This window comes from Lichenostomus cassidix, chromosome 12, assembly GCF_008360975.1.
Source record: "Lichenostomus cassidix isolate B80296 chromosome 12, HeHo_3.0, whole genome shotgun sequence".
NCBI lineage: Eukaryota > Metazoa > Chordata > Aves > Passeriformes > Meliphagidae > Lichenostomus > Lichenostomus cassidix.
Genome location: NC_139493.1, coordinates 14571514 through 14594296, shown reverse-complemented (window position 1 = coordinate 14594296; position 22783 = coordinate 14571514). Strand labels below are relative to the sequence as shown.

Below are 22783 nucleotides of genomic sequence, written 5' to 3'. Positions count from 1 at the left end.
GTAAATTATCTGTTCATCTGGTTAAGTTCTCAAAGGCTTTTGAAAATTAGATTGTTGCCACAGGCTCGTCAAGTGTTACCTTAGACAACTGCTAATAAGTCATTAACAGAGCTACTTCAGAAAGAACTGGTAAATATCTAAGATTTCTTTTAATTACTTTATCCCTAGGATGTTTAATTTAGAAATCAGCTTTTTCTACCCAACCATAATTAAGCTTAAATGAACACAAGGAACCTGGAGATGTCAGAAAATAGAAGAGCTCCAAAGTACAGGAAAATTTAGTTTTCCCCAAGAGCCTGCAGTACCTACCTTAATTGTTCAGTTCAGTCTAAGCTCAAGGGGTTAGGTTTCCTCTGCCAAACTGGGAGCAGAGCTGCACTCCAGTTATGCTCCTTATCCCTGCTTGCTTAGGGAACTCCACTGCATCCTGCAATACAATTTGACTTAGGCTGCCTCTGTCTTTGTCATCCTTGCACTGACTGCAACACTCCTGGCTTCTGAAATCCAAAAAAAACAGCCAAGCTTTGCAACAGCATGGCAAAAACACTCCATGAAACCACCAAATTCCCAACTCCACTGTGGACTTGCCAATCTTGGCAAAAACTCCTAACTTGTTTGGACCAGACCCCGAGCAATCTGTTTGAAGATTGCCCTGTTTTAAACTTGACTGTTGAACCTCCAGAGGTCTCTTCCAACCCAGATTTCTCCATTCAGTTTTAAGCAGCATTAGCTGCCACATAAGTATCAAAACTGTTCTTCCCTTCTTAATCCCATTGGATATAAAACACTGTTTTCAAAGTCTCAATATTTGTCTTCATAATAGCGAGTGGGGATTTTACTGTCATGAGGGAGGCTAAAACTTGTTGGGCACAGTAATAGTCAAGTTAAACATGACAGCTTAGAAAGGGATCTAATGTAGAAGCAAAAGTACTTGAAATAAATCCTCAAATTGTGTTTAGAGGCTGGAGATCCTCAGTTTCCATGACTCGGCTGTATTTCTGGACTAGCAATCTTGTTATAGTGGAATAAACTATTTTCTTCTTTCATCTTGCTGCACATTTCATACTTTACAATGCACTCTAGGAACAGAATATGTGCTGCTGAACTGCCATATGGTATCCTGCAAACACAAGATATAAACTTGAATAAAGACAAAGCCAAAAGAAAACTGTCAAATTACACTTTATTTGTATTGACAAGATAGGCGAAAGAAAGACTTTGTGTTCAGAGATACAAATCCATTATTTGCTGACAAAATGCTGATATACCCACACTGGGCATTTCCACTTCAAGATGATACTGAGGGGATCTTTACCAAGCAATTCTTTTATACTTGGATAAGGAAAATGAATGCCTGTGAAAATAGTTTTATGTGAAAATTTGTTACCTGCTTGTGGCTCAAATTTTTCTGTTAAGTTCATCATTGGCAGCAAATAATTACACTTGGCCTCAAAGAAAAACATACGTAAAACTGTAAGATCATTAAATAATAAGCATTAGCAGCATACCCAAAATACTTCTTGTACAAAGAACATTGCACTTGAACATACACAGGCATTTACCCTTATTTACACATTAGAATTTGTATAGAATAGCAAGACTGATATATACAGAAAAATAGTGGAAACCTTAACAGCCCCAGACAACAGAATATCTAGTGTTGACTCCTTAATTTTTCCATACAGTTTCCCAGGATGTTTCATGATTTTTTTCACTATATACTATTGCATAAAAAATAGACTGTACAAGAAGTTCAGTCCCCAGTTAACACTTCAGAGTATTTCTATGTACTATTACATATTCACTGCACCAGGGAACAAGGGAGTCCAGGTCAGCTTCTCATTAAAACAAAGAGAACTTGACAGGTGCTATCTACTTAAACACTGTGCTTTACATTATAATACACACTGAAATCACCTGGCTGTGCAGTAACTACCCAGTAAGTTCCAAAGGCAATTCCCTACCACATAAGATCTCCCACTGTCTTGCAAGCAATGAAATTAATTTCTCCCTGCTTTCAGCACTTGGGATAAAAATGTACCACTGGATCTCTCTGCTCCTGCTGCCCTCTTGTCTAGAATTTCCCTTTGGGACACTATCAGATTCTCCAAAGTGATCCAGTGTTAAATTCTGCATCAGATCCTGATTCTGAACATCATCAAACACAAATGTAAGGGCCTGTGGATATGTCTGATATCCCATGAGTACTCTATCTAAATCCCGGATTCGTCTTCCATCTGCAAGCTGATACTTATCTCTCTTTGGTGGCTCCTTAGCAAATTCAGGTAGTGGGTAACTGATATAATCTTCATCAAAGAGGAACAAATCAGAGCTGGTCAGTATCAGTGTTTTAGGTTGAAGTGAACTAGTGTTCTGAGCAGATCCTTCAACATGATTTACTTGAAATGCCAACACATACAGAAGGATGTTGAGTGATGGAAGATTGGTCAAACCATCCATCTTCTCTGCCACTAGAAAAGCAAGGTCCCCAATTTCCTCTTCATTTGGATAAATAAATTTTACTCTGCTAGAGTGAATCAGTTCATAATTCTCCATTTTCCCTGCAAGAAACATACATTATTTACATCTCTATTTAGTGCTATACAATACTTTCTTAACATACTAGGATAAGCAACAACCGTTGGAAGATGGCTGTAGCTGGAAGAATTCAAGTTTTGTATCTATTCATACATGGTTTTGCTTATAAACAATATTGGAATAATTTTATTTGCATTGCAGGCCTCTACTGGGTCTCCCTTCTTGCATTACCAACATACTTTTCTGCAAATTTCTAACCATTTAAGTCCAGGGTGAACTCAAGAAGTCATCACTACCTTCATTTGTGCAAGACTGTTTACACTGAACAATTCTGTTCACATAAAGCACATCTACAATAACTTAAGTCAGGGAGTTTGGTTAAAGCATCAAATGGGAAATTACATGCATAAATGATTTAAAAGTTTTTAATCAGTAGAGTTTAGATGAAGCCTTAAGTATGATGCCTAAATAACTCAAGACATGTAGAAAACACCACACACCTGTGTTTTTACTCCCAAATTCAGAGTAGAAGTCCTTATCTACTGGTTCAGGTGAAGGAGTGCGTGCAAGCAGTGACAGGACTGCCATAAGCTGCTGTATGAAGGTGTGAGTGTTGTAACTGTCTCTTGTCAGGCAGGTGACGATGTGATCTGCAGAATGTCCTGAAGAGAATACAGAATATAATTCACCCTCTAATCTGCACTTGAAATTATAATTTCTTAAACCAATGTGCAACTGTCATCAGAAAAGATTTTTACAAGGATTATTTATCCTGAAAACATGAATCATTATTCAGAACCTTTCAAATTCTTCAAAACAACAACAGAATCCTTAAAAATACCTCAAAAAATACATAATTCCTCTTCCTTTTAAAATACAGTGTATACTTATGATTCAAATATTGCTCTAGGGATTCAAGAAAAAGAAGCAACAAAAAATACTGTCTTCCATCTCACTAATAAAGACAGGGATCCATCTAAAAAAGACTAAAAAAATAGGACTGGAAAAACTGAAAGCACAAGATGTACTCACCAGTAATTCGGAAGTATTGGTCAAACAGGCCAACATTTACTGACTGTAGGTCATTAAGTTTTAGCACAAAGCAGCAAGAGAGGTGGAAAGAACTATTTTCACAATCTGAGTTTTCTTTGCTCCAAAAATCTGTTCAAGAAGTATATAAGATAAAAAAGTCAAAAGAATAAAATTGTTCTGTTCATAAGCATAATTTTATATTAAAATATTATTATAATTATAAAATCTTCTCACACCTGAAGAATGAATTTAAGAAAAAACTGGATACAGTGGCTAATAATTTCTCAAGCAAAATACACGCAAATCTTATTAGCAGCCCTTCTTGAAACATCTGTCACATACCAGATTTAAACCAGCAAATGCATTAATAACACACTTTAAATGAATACACGCCATGAGGTTCATCCTTCCCTTTCCAATTTAGTTATGAAAGGGACTATGAAATGACATCAAAGAAAGGCATGGACACAATGACAGCTAGCAAGGTCTGTCTGAGAAGCAGACATGACTCAAGACCCTGATTTTTTGAACATAAAAGCCTTATACCCATACTGACCCCTTAAATGAGGAGGTCTAAGTAAGAATATTGACCAAAATTAGTGCTTAAACTGAAGACAAACACACAGAGAGGGATTGAGTCAGTAACCTAATTAAAGGATCAAAATAACTATTTTACCTGACTGGTGCTCATCTGCATGAATGAAAGAATCATCCAACAGAAAGTAAATAGCTTTTGTTGAGAGAAGCACACAAGCCATCACTTCCATATTGGGAGTCTTGTAAAACAGAACTGAAGACCACATGAGGTGTCTCAACTCTTCATTTTCCACCTAAGATATACATTTTATTTCATAAACAGACTTTGATATTTCAGACAGTTTCACCACCTTAGAGGCAGTTTTAGACCACAAGAGAAACAACTCCAAAATCCTAAGCATCTGGACGTGCTCCATCAAAGAGAAGTAGTTCACCCCAAAGCTGCTAAATGAGGCCACAATGGCAGCCACCAAAAATATCTTGTCTATTTAAGAAATTTATTTTTTCTGTCAGGAGCTAATTATTCCTTTTCTTCTGACCAAAACTAGGAAAAAAAACCCAGAAAAACATCTCATTTATAAGAAAGACATTTTACAGTGGCCTCCCAAGCCTCAACAAGTCTGCTGAGCCTTCAGATGCTCCAGAGGTTTGGATGCAAAAACCCTAAGGAGTGGACAGAAGGACAGCTTGCCACTACAGCTGCTGTTCCAACTAGGCCTCTTCCCAGCTTCTAACTTGATGGGCTTACTGTGAACCCTTAAATGAGTCACCTGCTTTTTTTATCAGCTTCTGATATAAAAAGAGAAGCACAGCTTGTAACTGTGCTTACTTAGAACATTTGGAAGGGAGGTAAGGGAATAAAAAATTATCTATTTCTCAAGCTTTTCAATTGACATTTGTACTCAGATCACAATGATTTATCACTCAAAAAGCCACATAACACATTTTAGGTAATATTGGTACTTTTCAATTTGATGTTCCCCAGACAGACTTTCATCTTTTTCAGAAATTAGGTTTATCTGCTCATGTTTCTGGAGTACCAACAGCCATGCATGTGCTGTAATCATGCACAATATTACAAAAATGAGTCAGAACTCTTATGAATAGATTTAGCTAAGAACTATCATAAAATAAATTCATTCCTGTTATTTCTTTCCTTTTGTCACTTTAAAGAAAAAAGAGGAACATCCTTGGAGCAATCACATCTTCAAGACATACATTAATGTACTCTCCTGTTCTGCACCACAGATCCTGAAGGCAAAATATGCCTTGAAGGATCCCACCTGCTGTACCAGGGAACCCAAAATGGAGTAACACATACATTTTTGATCAATATGCTTCCAGGCTTCCCAGAGCTCTTGTGGCTAACTTTGATCAAACAAGTTTTTACAGATATTGTGTAGTAAAGAGAGGCCACAAGGCATGTTTTTATACACTGGGGGTAGACATAATACCTCTGCAATGTTGCTATGGAAAAATTCAACCAAAGCTCTTCCCTTCAGCCCAGCCACATACTGCAGTGACACAGAAACATGAAGGTGAACAGGAATCTGGTTGTCTTCTGTTATCTTCTGCATGAGAAACTCAGATGGGTATAAGGATGACAGCGTCAGATGAGGCTTGCAAAAACTAGAGAAGATCCAGAACACACATAATCAAAATGTAAGGATCTACACAGCTTTTCCCCTATCAGAATACATGTATTTCATTCAAAAATTAAAACCAGGTAACTTCCATTTTGAATAGTTAAATAATTTAATATCTTGAGCATAGCTGTCAACCTGCCATGACCGCAGCCTGCAGGCATTTGAAATAGGAATTTTCCTTCCATTAGAGATTATATTTTATGTTGCAGCAAGAAAACAGATTAAAAAAGGTAGACTGCTACAGTTCAGGATAACCATTCACATTACAGACTAGCACAACGCAGAAGTGTTTCATCAATACTACAGTCCAAACCCAATCACAACGACAGCAGCAAACACAGGGGTTAAGCCACACCAAGCACCATGCAAGAGACCTTTTACAGCAATCATTACCTGGCTGCCTGACCTTGTCTGTTTGCCTCTACAACATGATTCCTTACAGCATCCAATTTGCTTGAAGCTTTGAAAATAATAATAGTCTTAACATCCTGCAGGAGTGTCCTTAAAAGACTGTAGATTCTTAGGAAGTGGAATTTCTCATGAGGTAGAACAAACACTGCTGTAACAAATCTGTATCCAATGAGCAACTCCAGCACGTGTCCATCCAGAAATGAACCCTTCTGCTGGGTGGCACCATGAGTTGGATACAACACGAGTGATGCTAATGGAATTCTATTCAGCCTAAATACACTTCCCAGCTCTTCTGTGCCTATCCATTTACCTGGCAGTAAACTGAAATCCACCTTTACTATGTACAAATGCTGGGGTGTTAGAAATATCCAACATGGATGGACCACACAGGGACTCTGGTCAGAAGATTTATACACTGAAGAATAAAGTGCAGAACACAAAACATTCTTTGACCATTCCTTGTTATTGCCAGCTGACTCTGGTTGATGCAAGACTTTCTGAACATTGGATTTATTCCCATAAACAAGGTATGTTGGGAAACAACCTTTTATTTCAACATCTTCTGCTGAAATGCAATTCAATTCTATAAGCTGACAGAGAAATTCTTGGAGATTTGCTTTTCTACAGTGCCACGTGGAGCTTGGTAACACTGATGTGCAGTGTTGAGAGCAACACGTTTGTAAACAGGAATAAAAGTCTTGAAGATTCTGTGAGTCTGAAACAATAAACAAGCAGTTGTCACTGTTTTTCAGCTTCAGAGTTAAACAGATTTCTGGCAGGAGAAAGCCAAATTCTATTAGATCAGTGTATGGAAAACACAGCATTAATTTCAAGGCAGAAGGGATGTGCTGGCAATTTCCTCTCAATTCCTGAGGAGGAATCTCAAACACAGCTAGCATCTCATCGGTCAAAACCAAACAGGAAGCAAACTGTCTGAGTCCTTTATGAATGTGAATAGAAAAACTCCAGAGAACTTTGACTATGTCAACACTCTCCATTGCTATGTTGTCAGGCGACTGAGTATCCGAAGTAGTGCTGAACTCAAAAGTCTGATCTCCTTCGTGAAGTCCCATTTCAAAATATCCATTTTCTTTGTCTGTGGTTGTGGAACTACCTGGAGGGCTTTCTTTATTCTCTGTGAGAGATGGGGCAGATTTCTGCACAGCCTGCACTATTGAGGCAGAAAGGTGCTGGATAAAGTCTTGGTTGGTGGCAGTGTAGGACATACAATTAAAAGGCAAGATGATGGTGTTACAGGGGTCAGGCACTGCACAATGCTCTTCCTCTGAACTCTCCAAACTTCAAAAGAGAGAAGAAGCCCCAATAAGTACAAACACGAGTTTAAAAACAGTGACATTTACCTAGCAGTTACCTACAACTCATGCTGGTGCTTCTCAGAACTTTGGTATTTGCTTTTATTAATACAGTTATATCAGTGTAATTTTGTAAAACATCTTACTGCACAGCCACTGATTTTAAAGACCAGTAGTGTGCAATTCTATAGAAAGTAAAAACTAAAACAGTTAACTCATTTTCCCCTCCCATCACCAGTAGGCACACCCTTATGAGCTAAAGGACTAAACAATACAGCTATTGCTGGTTTTAAAACCACCAACTGCATTCCAGGGTTCAAATGTTAAAAACATTACACATCATATTTTGGTTCAAAATAACAGAGGCAGAATACAATGAAAAAGACTGTTCTGCCTTAAAGTCTGGGTTTAAGAAAACAATACCCACTGTTATTATCCAAAAGCTAATAAGGATTTAAATCAGAATTTATTTATGTAGCTTACCACACATGATGACCACCACCATACTCTTTGCATGAATCCAATAAAGAGGCAGGTGCCTAAGGAGAAGAAAATAACATCAGAAAGCTGTAAACTACTTAAGAGTTCAGCATACATGAGAAGCAAATTAATGCTGGCTCATGCTTTTTAAAACTGGCCAAGTCTGTACTCATGGGCAGCTGAACAGCCTTCCTTTGAGGACCCACAAACACTGCTTGCCTTAGGTTGGGCATTCAAGGCAGAAGAAGAGTGAGCTCTGCTGCTGAGAACAGATCCAACCTGTGACTCAGGCATTTCAGCACTCTACAAACATTTACTGAGTTAGTGTAACATGAAGCAAAAAGGTAAAGGAACCTGACAAAGACCAACTACACTGGCAGTAAAGGAAGAGATGTGCCCAAGTCTTCTTGTCTTGCTCCTTGAAGCCATGCATATGAAGAGTGCTTCCAAATGGTACAAATAAAATGACAAAACAGAAGTTATCAAGGAGCAGAAGACTGAAGACAAATTTGGGCCATTGCCTATTGACAGGGAGAAGGTTCCTCCACTCTATCAGCAAGAGAATCACCTTTCAAACACTGATATTGTAATATGATACTGAGTATTCTTACACTCAGTATCTAAATGGCTATTAAATGATGTGATTCTAGCACTGGGCAAAATCTCAAAGCCATACTGGCAACAGTTCTCTGCAACTCTGGTAAACTCAGATTTTGCATTTAATTTGTGAACTGGACCAAACGCCCTTGAATCAAATTTGGGGCTGCCTCCTATTCCATTAAAATAGTTCTGAGAATAAAAAAAAAAAATCCCTTTGCTGTGGATTACTATGATACTCTAACATCAGAAATAAGTGCAAAAGCTTTTTAAAATATTATAATATAAACAGAAGCGTGGCAATTACCTGAATTTTACATCTGGAGTCTGGTATTTCAAAGCATCTCTGGGGAACTGTATGGTCTGTAGGAGTCGAACCACTGGATTGCAAACAACTGCTGGCTAGGACTGTTTCTTCACAAATTATTTCTAGAACAAATATAAATGGCTCTTTAAATCACTGAAGTAAAACAAATATAAATGTCTAATAGTATCTGCCAATCAAGTGGAATTAAAACTGTATAATCAAGATCTAATAATAAATCATTAAAGCTAAAGGATATCTTCACACAATTGCCAGGACAAAAAAGCAAGCAGAATTTTAGTTTAATAAAGTAGTAACTGATAGTTGCATTAAAGACTGCTACAGCTTCTTTCTCAAACTAACAATCAATTTGAATCTCAATATCTGGTGTAAGAAATCTTCACACAATTCAGTTTTAACAGAACTAGTCAGCTGCTAGGCTGGCAGAGCACTCTTCATGAACTTTGTAGCATGCTCCCAAATTACTGCAGGCTTCAATTGAACAGTATCTGTAGTAGCTTGTAGACCTTCAACCAGACTGAGAAGCTCTGATCTCTCAAATGCCACTTGAGATGTCATCTCATTTGGAACCTCTTTCAAGGGTTCAAAGCTGAATCATAAGTAAAAACTTATCATGAGTGAATACAAGCTAGCAGACTCAGACATTTGACTTTTTGCCAGTTTGATATTCACAGCATCGAACTGACACAACAGAGCAAATCAATTTTCAGTATTGCTACTGAGCCAGCCAGCTCAAGTATTTAAATATACAAATAAAAACCAAAATTACAGTGTGGATATGTGTCTGGCTTAAGCATAAAACCTCCTGCATCTATCCTTCTGAATTGATGGTAAAGTTCAGCAGATTGCACCAAGACATCTCATGGTCAGAGGAAACACAAGAGGTATTTATTACTTGAACAAAATACTGTGTTAGCAAGAAGGAAACTCAAACTGACAGGAAAACCAGAGCATGACAGCATTATTTTTGATTTTCTGTTTCCTATATAAATATTTAATCTTTTTCCATAAGCCATTTCCCAATGACATTTAGTATGAATAACATGATACGGAAACAGATGGTGTCCAGAAAATGCAGAGAAAACAATTCATAGAAATAGCATATCAGGAAATTAATTCCATTATTCATGACTTAAGGTCTAACAGTGAAACTAATTGCCTAGCACATTTCCATTTTTTTTTAAATAAATATCTCAGAATCAGTATTTTGAAAACAACCCGTAATATGTATGTAGCAAATGAACAACTTCTACTGTTGAAACTGAGAAATAGCCTGCACAGTTCTCATTTTCCCATTATTTAAAAAAGCCTTCCCCATAATTCTACTGAAGAAACCTTATGGAAAAGGACTATAGTAAATAAACCTTGAATCTTATGCCACTCTATAGAACTCTGAAGTCCTTCAGAAAGATCTACGTTTTCTCCCAAGATTCATTTGCTACTAAATATTTATTGTAGTAGAAAAAAAAACTATTGATAAATAACTTAAACAGTCCCAGTAGTTGCTGACATGCATTTTTACAGCCAGTCCTGTATAAAACTGCAGGTTATTATATAGTTACAGCACTGAGCCAGTTTGTCAAGTATTTAATACTTTTAAAGCAAGCATTAACTTAATTTTGGAAAAACTGGCATTTTTTCTGCAGGTGAGAAATGATCTAGAAGGGCTACAAAGGCAAAGTACATAAATAACAACTAAATCTGTATCAAGGTGTCTGTCCCTTAATCAAATGCTGTCAGAACATTTTCATTTTTCTAGTATGAACTAAGAAACTGCTGCTGATTTTACAGAAGTCACAGCAATGGACTTTTTTCAAAGATCAAGCTTTTCAGAGACATTTCTCTCCTTCATCCACCAATCCACTGATTTAATGATAAGAGGAAGCAGTCCCACCACAAGTAATAGAGAAGATAATTTCTGCTCTTTTAAATGGGTACAGAGTCTTCTCTCACCATGCATATTCTACTGCACTTTTCAATCAGACAAAAGCCAAAACTAGAAAATATCTTTATCTCTTCTTCTCAGCCACAAGTGAATATTCACATAACTCAGTCCAATGGGCTAAAGAAGAAAGTTAAGCCATTCTAAGTTCCTAATGCAACAGGCACATTCATTTGAAACATACAGTAAAACAACTTGAGGTGATGTCAGCAGGTTCTGTAGAAAACAACAGATGTGCTGAAATCACCTCATCCCGAACACTGATCCCACAAGTGTCTTTCTCTCATCTCCTTTCTCTGTCTTCCCTCTGGTGTGACAGAAATGCAGCTCTTGCAAAAACCACTAATAGAACATATGCTGCTTGAGCTGACATTTTGCAGACCAAGAATGGGTAGAGAAGCAATTTTAAAATACATCTGTGTATGCCATGATTTTCCATCAAGCCATGACTTTAAACCTGGAAATGGTATCTAGTCCTCTGCAGGATGATGCAGTAAAAAGTCCCGTAATTGACTCCAGGTAATTATCACCACTGGGAACAACAGGTCAGTTTTGCTGAGTCACATTACATACAACTTTCACTTTCAAAGCCAATTCTACCAGGTCTTTGTGCTTATCTTTAAAGCCCTATATCCATGCACATAATATTCATGTATATCAATGCAGCTTAGAAAAGCAGAACCAAGAGGCTCAGCCCAGCAGCACGATACATACATGATTACCTTGGCTGGAGCTGACAGGACGAGGCAGAGAGGGAGAGGAAGGACGAACAGTAAGAGAAGAACAGTTTGATTTGGAGCTGGCAGCAGTGAGCCTGGAGTCCTCACTGATCTAATAAAGAAAGTATGCAGCAATTAAAGAAAAAACCTGAATACACAGGACACATGAGATCCTGAACTAAAGTAAGTCTACACAAGCTTTCTCAGTTTTAATAATAGGAAAGTTAGTGCCAGCTCTTTTTTTTTTGGGGGGGGGTGGGGCAGGTGGTCACCTCCTCTAAGTTTCAATTTTCACATTAAGTGGAATTCCACTAAGAATTCATTTGGAGAAGTCATTCTGAGCACTGATTAATCTGTATTGACAGAATTGGCAGTTTCATAAGTCAAAAGAATGAAAACAGGATTTCTGCATTGTAAGGACAGAACCTGTTCTGTTGCTAAGTTTATTTCCAAACCAACACTAACCAACTACACAGCACACAGCCAGGTATGAGAGAAGGCAAGGAGAATTCAGATTTATGATTCTCTCCCACTACTGAATAACCACAGGAAGAAAGTTTGGGGAAGTAATTTCAGTACTCTGCAATGCAAGCAGTAAAATCACAGCTGTGCAATACTTGAATAAGATACAAAATATGGCTGTTAAGGTCGTCTGCAAATTCATTGTGTACACCATTACATCATTTTATCCTTTCTTCCCACTTCCTCTCTCCCAAGCCAGCCCAAAAAAGGAAGGTCTGATAACTACCAAAACTGCATTGAAAACTAAATAGGAAAAAGAGGCAATATTAAAAGTTCATACCACATTAAAGCACAAAGAAAGGAAAACACTTTAATGCTAAGGAAAGCTTAGTGCATTCTGCTTACATCTAACTTGTGGAAGTAATGCTGTAAACTCTCGTATGCAGCACATTCTGCTTCTCACACAGCACCAGACTCACCTTTTTATCAGAGTTGCTCAGTTTGTATTTCACCTCCTTTGCTTTTTGAATAGCTTTTAGCACTTCCACTGTGTCTAATTCCTTTTCTGTGGTAACAATGTTATCCAAACAAACCTAAAAAAAATGTTAAAACATCTAAAAGTTTTGAAAACAACGCATTCTGCAATTTTTATTAATGGAATAATCAAAAATTACTGTAGCTGAATGCAAACCACATGCATCTTTGTAACCATTACACAAAAACAATTACCACGTTACACCTCGAGCTAACATCCATTTAGTGCAAGCTCAGGAATATTTGCTAAGTGTAACACCCTTCCAGCACAACAGTATTCCAATATTAACACACTGTTACCCAATGAAGGCAAGGTAAACTGGCATTTACATTCAGGAGCACAGCTGAGTAACATTAATAAGGTTTCATTCTCTAAACACCACCTCCAAGGCACACTAAAAACTCATCAGGTTTTTAGAACATTTGCACCACTTTCCTCACCAGGCTAGAAAGAAGATTAGAAGAGCAGCACTGGGGCTCACCTCTGAGGCCCTGTCTCCAAACTGAGCAAGTACTTTGGTCCGGTAATCAGGGATGATGCTCAGTGGATTGCTGGATAACACCACCTTTTCCAAGCATGGGAGGTTGCCGATATTTTTTACTTCATCAATCTGAAAGTATTTGAGTAAAAGCATGAATACAGAGTAGCAAAATGAAAATGAGCACACAGACTTCTTGCACAGGTTGCATACATTCAACAACCAGGAAAAATCACTACAGCCACTTTTACTTATTTGCACTGAAAAAAAATGGCTTGTGATCTAACACACAATTTGACACCAAAACTCAACAGTTACCTGTTCTATTTTGTTGTTGCTCAGATCCAAGTTGACTAATGAGTACAGTTTGTTAAGACCACACAGCCTTTCCAGCTGATTTCCTGCCAAATTCAGAGTTTTGATGTTTCCCAGTTTTGTGTGAACACCTTCTAGTGATGTAAGTTTGTTGTAGGATAGGTCCAGGTGAACAAGGTTGTACAGATGCTACAACAGCACAGAAAATTCATCGTCATACACCAATTAACACTGAACAATAGCAAAGATGCTATCTTACTACTGGGTCTTTTTTGTGCAACAGTGTTTTCATGCTGGGCACTATGTAGCATGAAAAACATCACACGAAATTGTTCATTACAAAGGTTCAAGCTTGTAGAAACAGAATTTCCTCCACTGCATTTTTACCAACCCACACATCCAACTGGCAGCGAATTAATTTAGTTAAGAACTAAATGCTGTGTATCAATATTGGCAAAGAAATTAAAATATTCCAGAGCAGGTAAGAAATGCACCATTAAAGAGACCTTGATGTTACAAAGAAGCAGCTATTTGGGCTTAAATTATTCTCCATGAAGATGATGAGCAACAAAATTCTGAAGCATGAAAATCTGTGTTTTAAGGTCTCAGGTAGCTGGGTAAAAAAAATCACCTTTAAATGCATCACTTACCTGTAAATTTTCTACCAGAGACACCCCATTGTGACTCAAATCCAGAAACTCAATCTTCGGAATTAATTTCTAGATGGGAAAAAAAACCAAATGTGTTAAATGCACTTTAGCTTTAAGTCAGGCCATATTTCCTTCAATACCTGTTGATCAACAGAAGCAGAGGAAAGATGTTATCCAACACAGTCTCTCTTTTCAGCTTTTGGCATTAAGAAAACATTCTGTGTGACCTGGTGCAACAAGTGCTGAGTCCTGGTCTTAAGAAAACCAGGTTACTTTGAGGGGCACCGTTAAGTTTTAACCTGAAACCTTGCTTCTTATTGAAGACAAATAATTTATCCTAGTTTATCCCCTAACTATAGATCAAATTAATTAATGGTGCTTTGGTCTTATTAAACAGATAAACCAGGAGATTTACGTTACACAGAAACCTGGATAAAGGCAGCAGCACCAAACCCAGAATAAATTGAGTGATTTGTTTCCATGTTCCAATTACACCAGTCAAGAACTACAAGGTCACACAAACCTGTTGAAAGGGCACTTTAACTCAGAAAGCCTTTTACTTTTGGAGGTCTCAAACCTTGAACTTGATGCTGAATTCTGACATCAATGTTTTGCATCTGCTTTATTTTGGTTGAATTCTCAGCATTGATTTGCCTTATAGTTAAAGACCTGGGCACAGACCTGAAGCATCTTAAATCTACATCACAAAAAATCATGAACAAGGTAATTATGCTCCAAGTCTATGATGTCTGGTTGAGCTACACGTATAACTGTTTCCTGCTTCACAAGAGTAGCTCAAGTTAAAAACTTTGTTTATATTTTACTATGTCCATGTAATTCTTTTCTTAATAACCAATGTGCAAAACTAAATTCTAAAGTACTGGCAAAATACTCCTAATTTTGTTTTCACGCTCTTCATACTGTTTTGATGTCAAAACAGCTGCCAGCAAGCCATAGGTTTTTAAATATGCAGGAAACTTCAGCCTTGATAACTCCAAAGTTGAGTCCATGAGGTGCTTTTTTCTTTTTAAAAAATATGGTAAGTGGCCTAAGGCCAAGGCAAACAGTAAAAGCATGTTTCAAAAAGTCAGTATTCATGGAAATGTTGCCTACAGAATACAAAATGACAAAACTATTCTCCTTTAACAAAGGAAATAATATTCTTATAGAACAAATCTCCTCAGCATTAACTTGGGTAGTTAACCAACAAAGTGCAACTGAAAATTCTTCAGAAACAGCAAAAGAGCAAATGCAAAAACACTGCTGTGTATAATGTGCCACAGATAAGTCAAACTTTTTTCCACAAATGAAAAATACTTCTTACCACTGAATCATCAATTTCAGAGATGCTATTGTGACTCATATCCAAAGTCGTTAAAGTTCTCCAGGTTGGGATAATTGCTGTCACTGGACAATTTGAATTGTCCAGTGCATCCTCTGGCTCCCACTGATCAAACTCAGAGGCCTCAGGCACCAGGATCTCCTATTAAACAGAAGCACACCAATACCAGGCTTACATCTTCAGGGAAAGCTAATGGTTTTGGAAACTATCCCAACAATCTCACGTAAGCAAGCATCAAAAGTGTCCCTGTTAAGGGACATAACCAAACACATCCTTCACTTGAACTTGAGATTCTGCAAGGTTAGTAAACCCTTACAGTTCCATGGTTTTAAAAACAGAACCTGCAATAGGCAATTCAGAAAACTACATGGACTCCAAGTGGATACTTCCACATTGTGCATGTTGGTTTTGCACATGCTTTGAACACTCACCAGAAGCAGGAATTTGCTCTTACCTTCATTGATGTTGCTGAAAATCGAACACTCAGTGTGGCCAGAGCATGTTTTGATGAAGTCAGCCCTTTGATAAGCTTTCCCCCACAATGACTGATCTATTAAAAAAAAAAAAAAAAATCACATTACAAAGTCAGAAATGTTAGGACAGACAAATGAGACACGAAGGCAGCAGCTAAAAGCTTCAATAGCAGATTCTCCAGCAATTTGCAAAGTAGTTACAGCACTTCCTCAAAGTCTCCTGAGATTATCAGGTCAGACATACTGACACTTGGCAAAGCTAAAGCAAGAGATTAGAGGGATAACTACAGGAAAGTGAAATTTAAACATGTATTTGAACAAAGCTTCTCCATTGACTTTCCAACCTGTCCCACCCATTCTTCGAGGTGAAACTACCCAGGTGATTTAACAGGTCACAGCAGTTTACTGTTACAAAGAAGAGAGGTATCTCAAGCGAGGACTGTACCTACAGACACATTTGTGTGGGTATAATATGTCCTTTTCATCATAAGAAGAAAGAAATGCTTAGAAAGTGAGGATACTAATCTAAGAATGTAATCCATCACTTACCTTATTACACAGACTAAGATTACAGAATCTCTTTTTCTGTAGCTCAGTTTGAAACAACATTACTGAAAATCTACTACAGCAAGTCTGTCTTCTCTGCAGTCAGTCACACATTGTGCAACCATGAGAGCTGGCACATTTGCTGGTGTATCAAGGAAACCACACTAAACTGACAGACCTCCTGCCATTCTTGAAAAAATTCTTCCCAGATTACCAGTCAGTTTTTGGACAGTGTTTATTTTGGGATGAAAGTGTTCATCTAGTGCCAGTCAATCCAAAACTTTTCAGGAACATACAATTTCAAAAGTCTTAAAGATCTAAAATCTTTTATCCCCACATTCATGCCCATGGGAAAAGGGAAAATTGATGCAATTCTGCAATATCCCCTCTGCTGTATTAAGACTCCCACTCTACAGCCCATCGTAGTTTCTTTCCCACATTAAAATGACAATAAATCACTGACTTCAGAAATACACATCAGTTCTGAACCAACAACTGTCTCATAACAATGAGACAATAGCATTCATGTACTAGAAAAGGTGCAGCATCCACCAAAAGTGGACAGAGTACAGACTGCATGACCAAATTGGATATTCTCTCTCTGGAAAAACCTGAAGTGGTCAAGAAAGTATTTAAAAAAATATTAATTGAAAACTGCTAGAAACCCTGGTATTCACACTGCAAGCAGGGCGATGAAAAAATTCTGCAAATTATCAAACAAGCAGCATTACACCCAAAAGTGCACTTTCACAAGCGAATTTAATGTCAGAACATTTTCACAAATATTAGATGTACATTTTTTTCCAAATAAAAAGTACTTTGCAATAAGGGATCCTACTATAAAGCCCACTTGTTAAATCTTCATGGCAGTGGAAAGCCACTCAGGTTTAGGTTTTGTGTAAATACTAGAAATCGCTTTTTTTTGAAAATGCACACAGTGCAAACTCTTCTAGTAATTTAAATTTTCTGTCCTTATTTCCCAAACTTGTGAAAAAACATTGTTTCACAAATGAAACAGTCCCACTAAACTGTGCATTCCTCAATTCTAGCAGCAAATCAAAGCAGAGAATCACCAGTTCTGAGATATATGCAGCAGGCCTGGCATTTGCAGAGCACTTATGAATTGAAGAGCAGTATCTCAGTCCTACCTCTATTTGATGAAGCGATTTGAAAATAGACAGATCAAAAGGCAAGAGATGCTCCTGAATGTTGCTGGTTCCAAAAGGTCCCCCTGTTCCAGTGACCTGGCATTCAAGACATTTAAGAATTGAGTTACTGCACACAATCCAACTTGTTCACATTTCAGTCTTACACAGGCAATGGCCAAAGGGCAGTAGACTTGAAAGACAGCCACAGTCCCAACCAATTTTTCAAGTATGGAATGATTCGTGACACTTGCAGATTAGCTCTTCAGTAAAATACTAGTTGCTCCAGCAACGTGGACTGAACTTGAAGTGCCACCTTGTGCTTGCATTCTGTAGCACATGGGGCATGCAAAAACCAACACCATAAGCAAGGCTGACCAAGGCTTCATTCTCAGCTGACAAAGCTAGAGCTGCATTCACCAAAAACAACTTCCTCGAAACTTGTGAACCCTCCAAGTCAGCGCTGTCTTCAATTCCACTAGAAGGGAAGAAGTTCAATGCACTGACAAGATGGGTTTGTAGAAAACATTACACTGATACCTGTCAGTAAAATTGCACCTGGTATTTCCATATGGTAATTGGATTCTGGCCTCAGAGTGTGTCAGCAGCATAAAACCCAGGTTTCATTTATGTTTGCTGTGAATATAATTTTGGGAAAAACTCTAAGGTTTTTCTCTCGTCATGTATCTTACAAGCTCTGAATGTGCCCACTCACAAGCATTTAGAAGGGCTAGAAATTCTGCAGATGGTGATTTTTCTAAACAATAAGCTATTCTCCAGCCAGAAAATCCCCCCTTCAGAAGCTTCTATACAGACAGAGGATGACAAAGGCAACTGAAGAGCCACAGGAACATCAGTACAGCTGTGGTTTTGCTTCCCCTGATCCACCATTTGATTTCAGCTTTGAACACATGAAGTTACAGTTAAAAGGCAGCTCCTCATGCAGTAAAGGGGCTTAAATGAGTTTTTGAGTCATAGCAAGCAGTGCTAAAAAAATAAGTCAGGGGAAGTCTAATTCACTTATTTGGTAGAAAAGAAATGGGCTCCTGACAAAAGTTATCTGTTCTGAGGCCATTTCACATTTAATCTGAAATAGTATTTTAGCCAGAAATTCAGGGCCATGTATGAAACTGAGGCTTTTTTTAGGGTTTTATTTTTAACTTTCAGATGCAGTCAGGGAGAAAGGGGCAAGATTCATATAGATGCACATATATACATATATACTGTCCTACCCATAGTGTCTGCAAAGAAAGCAAGGTGGAAGAGGTTAATATTGTTTTCTTTACTCATTTCTACTGGCACCCAGTAAGATTCTGTGGCTGGATCTATACAGAGAGCACTGCTGAAAAGTCCACATCACATAGCAAACACCTTGGCTAGAGAACAACATATGCGTTGAAGGTTGGCAGCATAAACACCTATTTAACATTGACCTCACCTTTAGATACTTGAGCCTACAAGTGAAATCCAGAATATGCCCTAGATCTGTTTTGGCATCTCCATTAGCACAGGTAGGTTTGCCCTGCAGCAGCTGCTGAGTGACAGCATACAACTGCAAGGGCCTGATGGTGAAGACCTCTCCAGCCATTAAGAGCTGCTCTCCTGAAAAACAGAGTAGCTTGGGATCAAACACAATTACACCAAAACAAATAGTACATGGAAAACGTAATGATACATGTTTGCCATTTATCCACTAAGCTGAAAATTGAGGTAGCAAAATAATTTTTTTTTAACATCAGAATAATTCAGGTATTCAAGTGGGCACTCATCATACAAGCGTGAAGTTCCTAATGCAATTAATGGCAAATTTCCCTCAGTGTGAACAGGACTGGAATCAAAGTTCGTTTACATAATATAAGAGTTATGAAACATTTTCTGAGATGTCTCTAAGTTTACAGCAGTTAGGATTTTTTGTATTCAGAAACCACAGCACCTGCCATCTAAAATACAGATCTTGGATCTTTTGCTATGCTGCCGAAATGCAGAATTGTATTAAATGTGTTTTTTGGAAAGTATGGGGATTTTCTGGACACTAATACCAAAGCAAATGCCCAGAACAGAAAAACCCTTATCTAATTATAATTTTACAATCCAATTTAATTCTAGGAACAGCAGAAAGCAGCATACAAAAGCCTCTCTGAAGGCACCACAGGCTCAATGTGGGCTACAGCAGTTGGAACACACACACATACACACACACAGAATGGATATCTTTCCTTTCTTCCTTTTAGGGACACCAGCTTGACTTCATGGACAAGAAAGCATCAGCTTTTGTGATAAGCAGAGTTCTCAGAAATGCTCTGAGGAATAAAATTCCCTTCAGCTTCAGTGGGAGCAAGTCCAAGAGTCCAGCTGCACATACATTACTGGAAGGTTACACTAAGAACAGTCAGTGATACATCAACAATTCTCCTATCAGTGAGACTGTAGGCACTACAAAGCCAGCAAAGATTTTTTCACAAGCTTCATTAAGACATTCCAAAATTTGCTGAATGGAGTCTGAGGTGGCCTTACCTAAAGCTAACTTTCTGCCAGAACAACCTGAAATGGCATGCTGAAACATGCTTCACCTGTCATGCCTAACATGCCTCAGCCAACTGGAATTATACAGTAGCATCCTGCATGTCCTTCAAAACAAAAATAGCAGGGATTAATCCTTTCACATGCCTCTTGCTGTTAATGGAGCAGCTGGAGCTGTTGTAGTTACAGTAAGAGCATTTCATTTTCATCTGCCAGCCTCAGAAAAGCACACTCTTTAACTGACCAGAAGGTCTCCTGTTTCCTGAATTTTGGAGAATAATATTTAGATATGTAAAGTGAACTCTTGCATTTAATACATAGACTATGAGGACTCACTGATATAAACCAAGCTTCCTTACAGGTTACATTAAAACACATTGAGTCAGAAAGCTTAGCAAAAGCTCCTGATCACTACTGCCATAGTCCTATCCCTTAAGGACACAGACTAGTAGGCCCTTTTCAAAATATAAATTCACCCATTTCTCTTGTTTCCAAAAGCAGCTGTAAGACTGTTACAGCTCCTCAGAAAATGCAGCTTGAATTAAAGAACAAACAGCAAGAAAAAGACAAAAAGAAAAAGGGGGAGAAAAAGTATCACAGTCTGATATGGAAGATCAGAACTCTCACTGTCTGGAGGTAAAATACCACAGGTATGTGAATGCATCCAAGCTCCTTACCTTTGTGAAAGAGCTCTTCAGCCAATGCAGCAGTGATCCCATTGATCTCCTGCAAACAATAAACCATTGCAATCAAGTGTTACTCACATACTTATGGCTCCAATGCTTTAATTTGTACCTTTAGTGAAGTATCCTTTTGTTGCTATGGTAGAGGACTTTGTTTCATTTTGGTTTCTGTTTTTAAATTGAAAACAGGGGTGACTGTGTCTTATGGATTTCTCTGTAACTTGAAAATGCTTCATAAAAATGACTTGAAATTATTTTATTTCATATAATTTCCATTTCCACAATGAAAGACCGTGAACTACCCTTAAATAATCCCATTCTGCACACATTAGAAAAGGGCAGCAGCAACTAGAGCAACTATTACTAGCCATTATTAGCCCAACTTGAAAGACAGTGTTGTTTTGAAGACAGTATTACAAGTATCACATTGTTAAAATTTTAACATTAAGACGATTCTAATGCACCAAGCACTCAACATTTCCTCAGAATATCACTACCACACAAAGATTTAGATTAAGAGGTCTACAGAAAAAAAAAAAGATACATATAAAAAGCAAGTAGTCTTCTGGACTTCAACTCTACTATGCTTGCTGCAAAGTAATGCAAACCCCCCCTTTTCTCATCATCCCTCTTCCCCCTCCTGGACCCACCCAGGTGCTCAACCTCCATTCCTGGCACGGACAGCTCCAGGATGAAAGGCTGAAAACTCTCAATGCAGGGATTTGTACTTTCTAAATCTGCAGGTGCACAAAGATCAGTACAAGCATTTCCCACCTGGGCACACCTCTCGCCACAAAAAGCAAATGCTCTGTGCAAGTCCAGAAATAGTTCTGAGCATTTCCAACAGCTCCCTTCCAAGGCCCACAGAAAGAACAAAATAAAACTATTTGTGGAAGGTGAAGCTTCCCCCTAGACAAACATCTCATTTTAAGGTAGCTGCAAAGTATAAAGAGATATTATGGATCATTCCAACATGAATATTTCATAAGTTTACTTTGCTGACAAATACCTCATGATTCACAACAAGGGAAGACATCCACGGGACATCTGCAGCAGACAGCTCTGCTCATTTGATGAGGCAAGGATTTTAGAACAGCACATTCTTAGTGTAACTGAAACCCCACTCACTGAGGATGAACAAAGCCTCCACACCATAGTTTTGAGAACAAGCTCAAAGCTGTACTCCAAACAAAACGAAACAATTCTGGTTCTCATTTGTATAAGCCAATTACACTCATCTGGCAAGCACAGACTTAATTGAAAACTCTACTCTGTATCCCTTTTGTCATCTGGGACACAGAGCCAAAATTTTTTGTACATTTATAACTGGAACAAGATTATGACTTAGACTGTTCAGTGACTAGCAGGCAAAAAAAAGGGAATCCTATTCCTCTGTCAGATCTACAAGAGACTTCTGTCTTAGCTGTAGCTACTTAAATGTATCACACCCACAGAAGTCGATTGTTTGCAGGTGTCTGAACAGCAGTTTGTGGGTACTCAATGCTTTTCCTGCAAAACCTTCGATCTGCAAGTTAATAAACCAAATCTTCTAAGATGACAAAGTAAGCATCCCCATATCACTGCAGAAATCCTTTTCGGTATCAAAGTAACAATAAAGTTCTACATTGCTGTCACATGCATCTGTTTCTCTTTGCTAGGCTGTACCAGAGAACATCTAAAGGCTTCAAAGTGAGTTTAATGAAACTATGGGCGGTATTTCTACTCCATTTAGTTCAATTAACCTGAGAAATAAAATCAAGTAATACTTACTGGAAATACTACAAACAAGAAAAGACAAAAAATATTGTAGACTTCCTACATAAACTAATGAGGCAGTATCAGGGATTGTAACGGCTCCAGTATGTACATGGCTTGTCTGGTAATGAAGATATTTTAAACAATCAAAGTTCTGCAGAAAGGTAATTTTTCCAGTAGAATTGTTGTGGTAAATATTTAGCTTTCCTGCTGAATAATTAACACATTTTTGTAAATATTTAAAAGTATTCTAAAAATCCAAGCAAAAAAATTGCTTTTACAACTAAGTCAGACCCCCCCCAAAGCAAAGAAATGCCGATTAAGGAAAATTTTTGCTCT

At 37.9% G+C, this 22783-nt stretch overlaps 2 protein-coding genes across 4 annotated transcripts in view; both read right to left on the bottom strand.

Moving 5' to 3' along the window:
* Window positions 1-477, bottom strand: part of STAB1 (stabilin 1) — a 57245-nt gene extending 56768 nt beyond the window's left edge. Inside the window, exon 1 of the mRNA XM_085072839.1 lies at window positions 310-477. The gene's annotated coding sequence lies outside the window, so the exon portion shown is untranslated. The remainder of the gene's footprint in view (window positions 1-309) is intronic.
* Window positions 478-1166: 689 nt separating this feature from the next.
* NISCH (nischarin) overlaps window positions 1167-22783 on the bottom strand; it is a 29700-nt gene continuing 8083 nt past the window's right edge. Inside the window, exons 4-21 of one of the 3 annotated variants that reach the window (XM_085072844.1) lie at window positions 20684-20732; window positions 18925-19088; window positions 17490-17585; window positions 15777-15872; window positions 15305-15463; window positions 13981-14049; window positions 13334-13519; window positions 13019-13147; window positions 12482-12595; window positions 11544-11652; window positions 8862-8983; window positions 7961-8016; window positions 6147-7463; window positions 5562-5736; window positions 4247-4400; window positions 3571-3699; window positions 3039-3200; window positions 1167-2561 (exon numbers count right to left, since the gene is read on the bottom strand). In XM_085072844.1, coding sequence (XP_084928970.1) covers window positions 1933-2561; window positions 3039-3200; window positions 3571-3699; window positions 4247-4400; window positions 5562-5736; window positions 6147-7463; window positions 7961-8016; window positions 8862-8983; window positions 11544-11652; window positions 12482-12595; window positions 13019-13147; window positions 13334-13519; window positions 13981-14049; window positions 15305-15463; window positions 15777-15872; window positions 17490-17585; window positions 18925-19088; window positions 20684-20732 — 3915 coding nt within the window. In that variant the 3' untranslated portion in view covers window positions 1167-1932. Of the gene's footprint in view, window positions 2562-3038; window positions 3201-3570; window positions 3700-4246; window positions 4401-5561; window positions 5737-6146; window positions 7464-7960; window positions 8017-8861; window positions 8984-11535; window positions 11653-12481; window positions 12596-13018; window positions 13148-13333; window positions 13520-13980; window positions 14050-15304; window positions 15464-15776; window positions 15873-17489; window positions 17586-18924; window positions 19089-20683; window positions 20733-22783 lie in introns of those variants that run through there. The other 2 variants (XM_085072846.1, XM_085072847.1) reach the window with 2 other exon arrangements.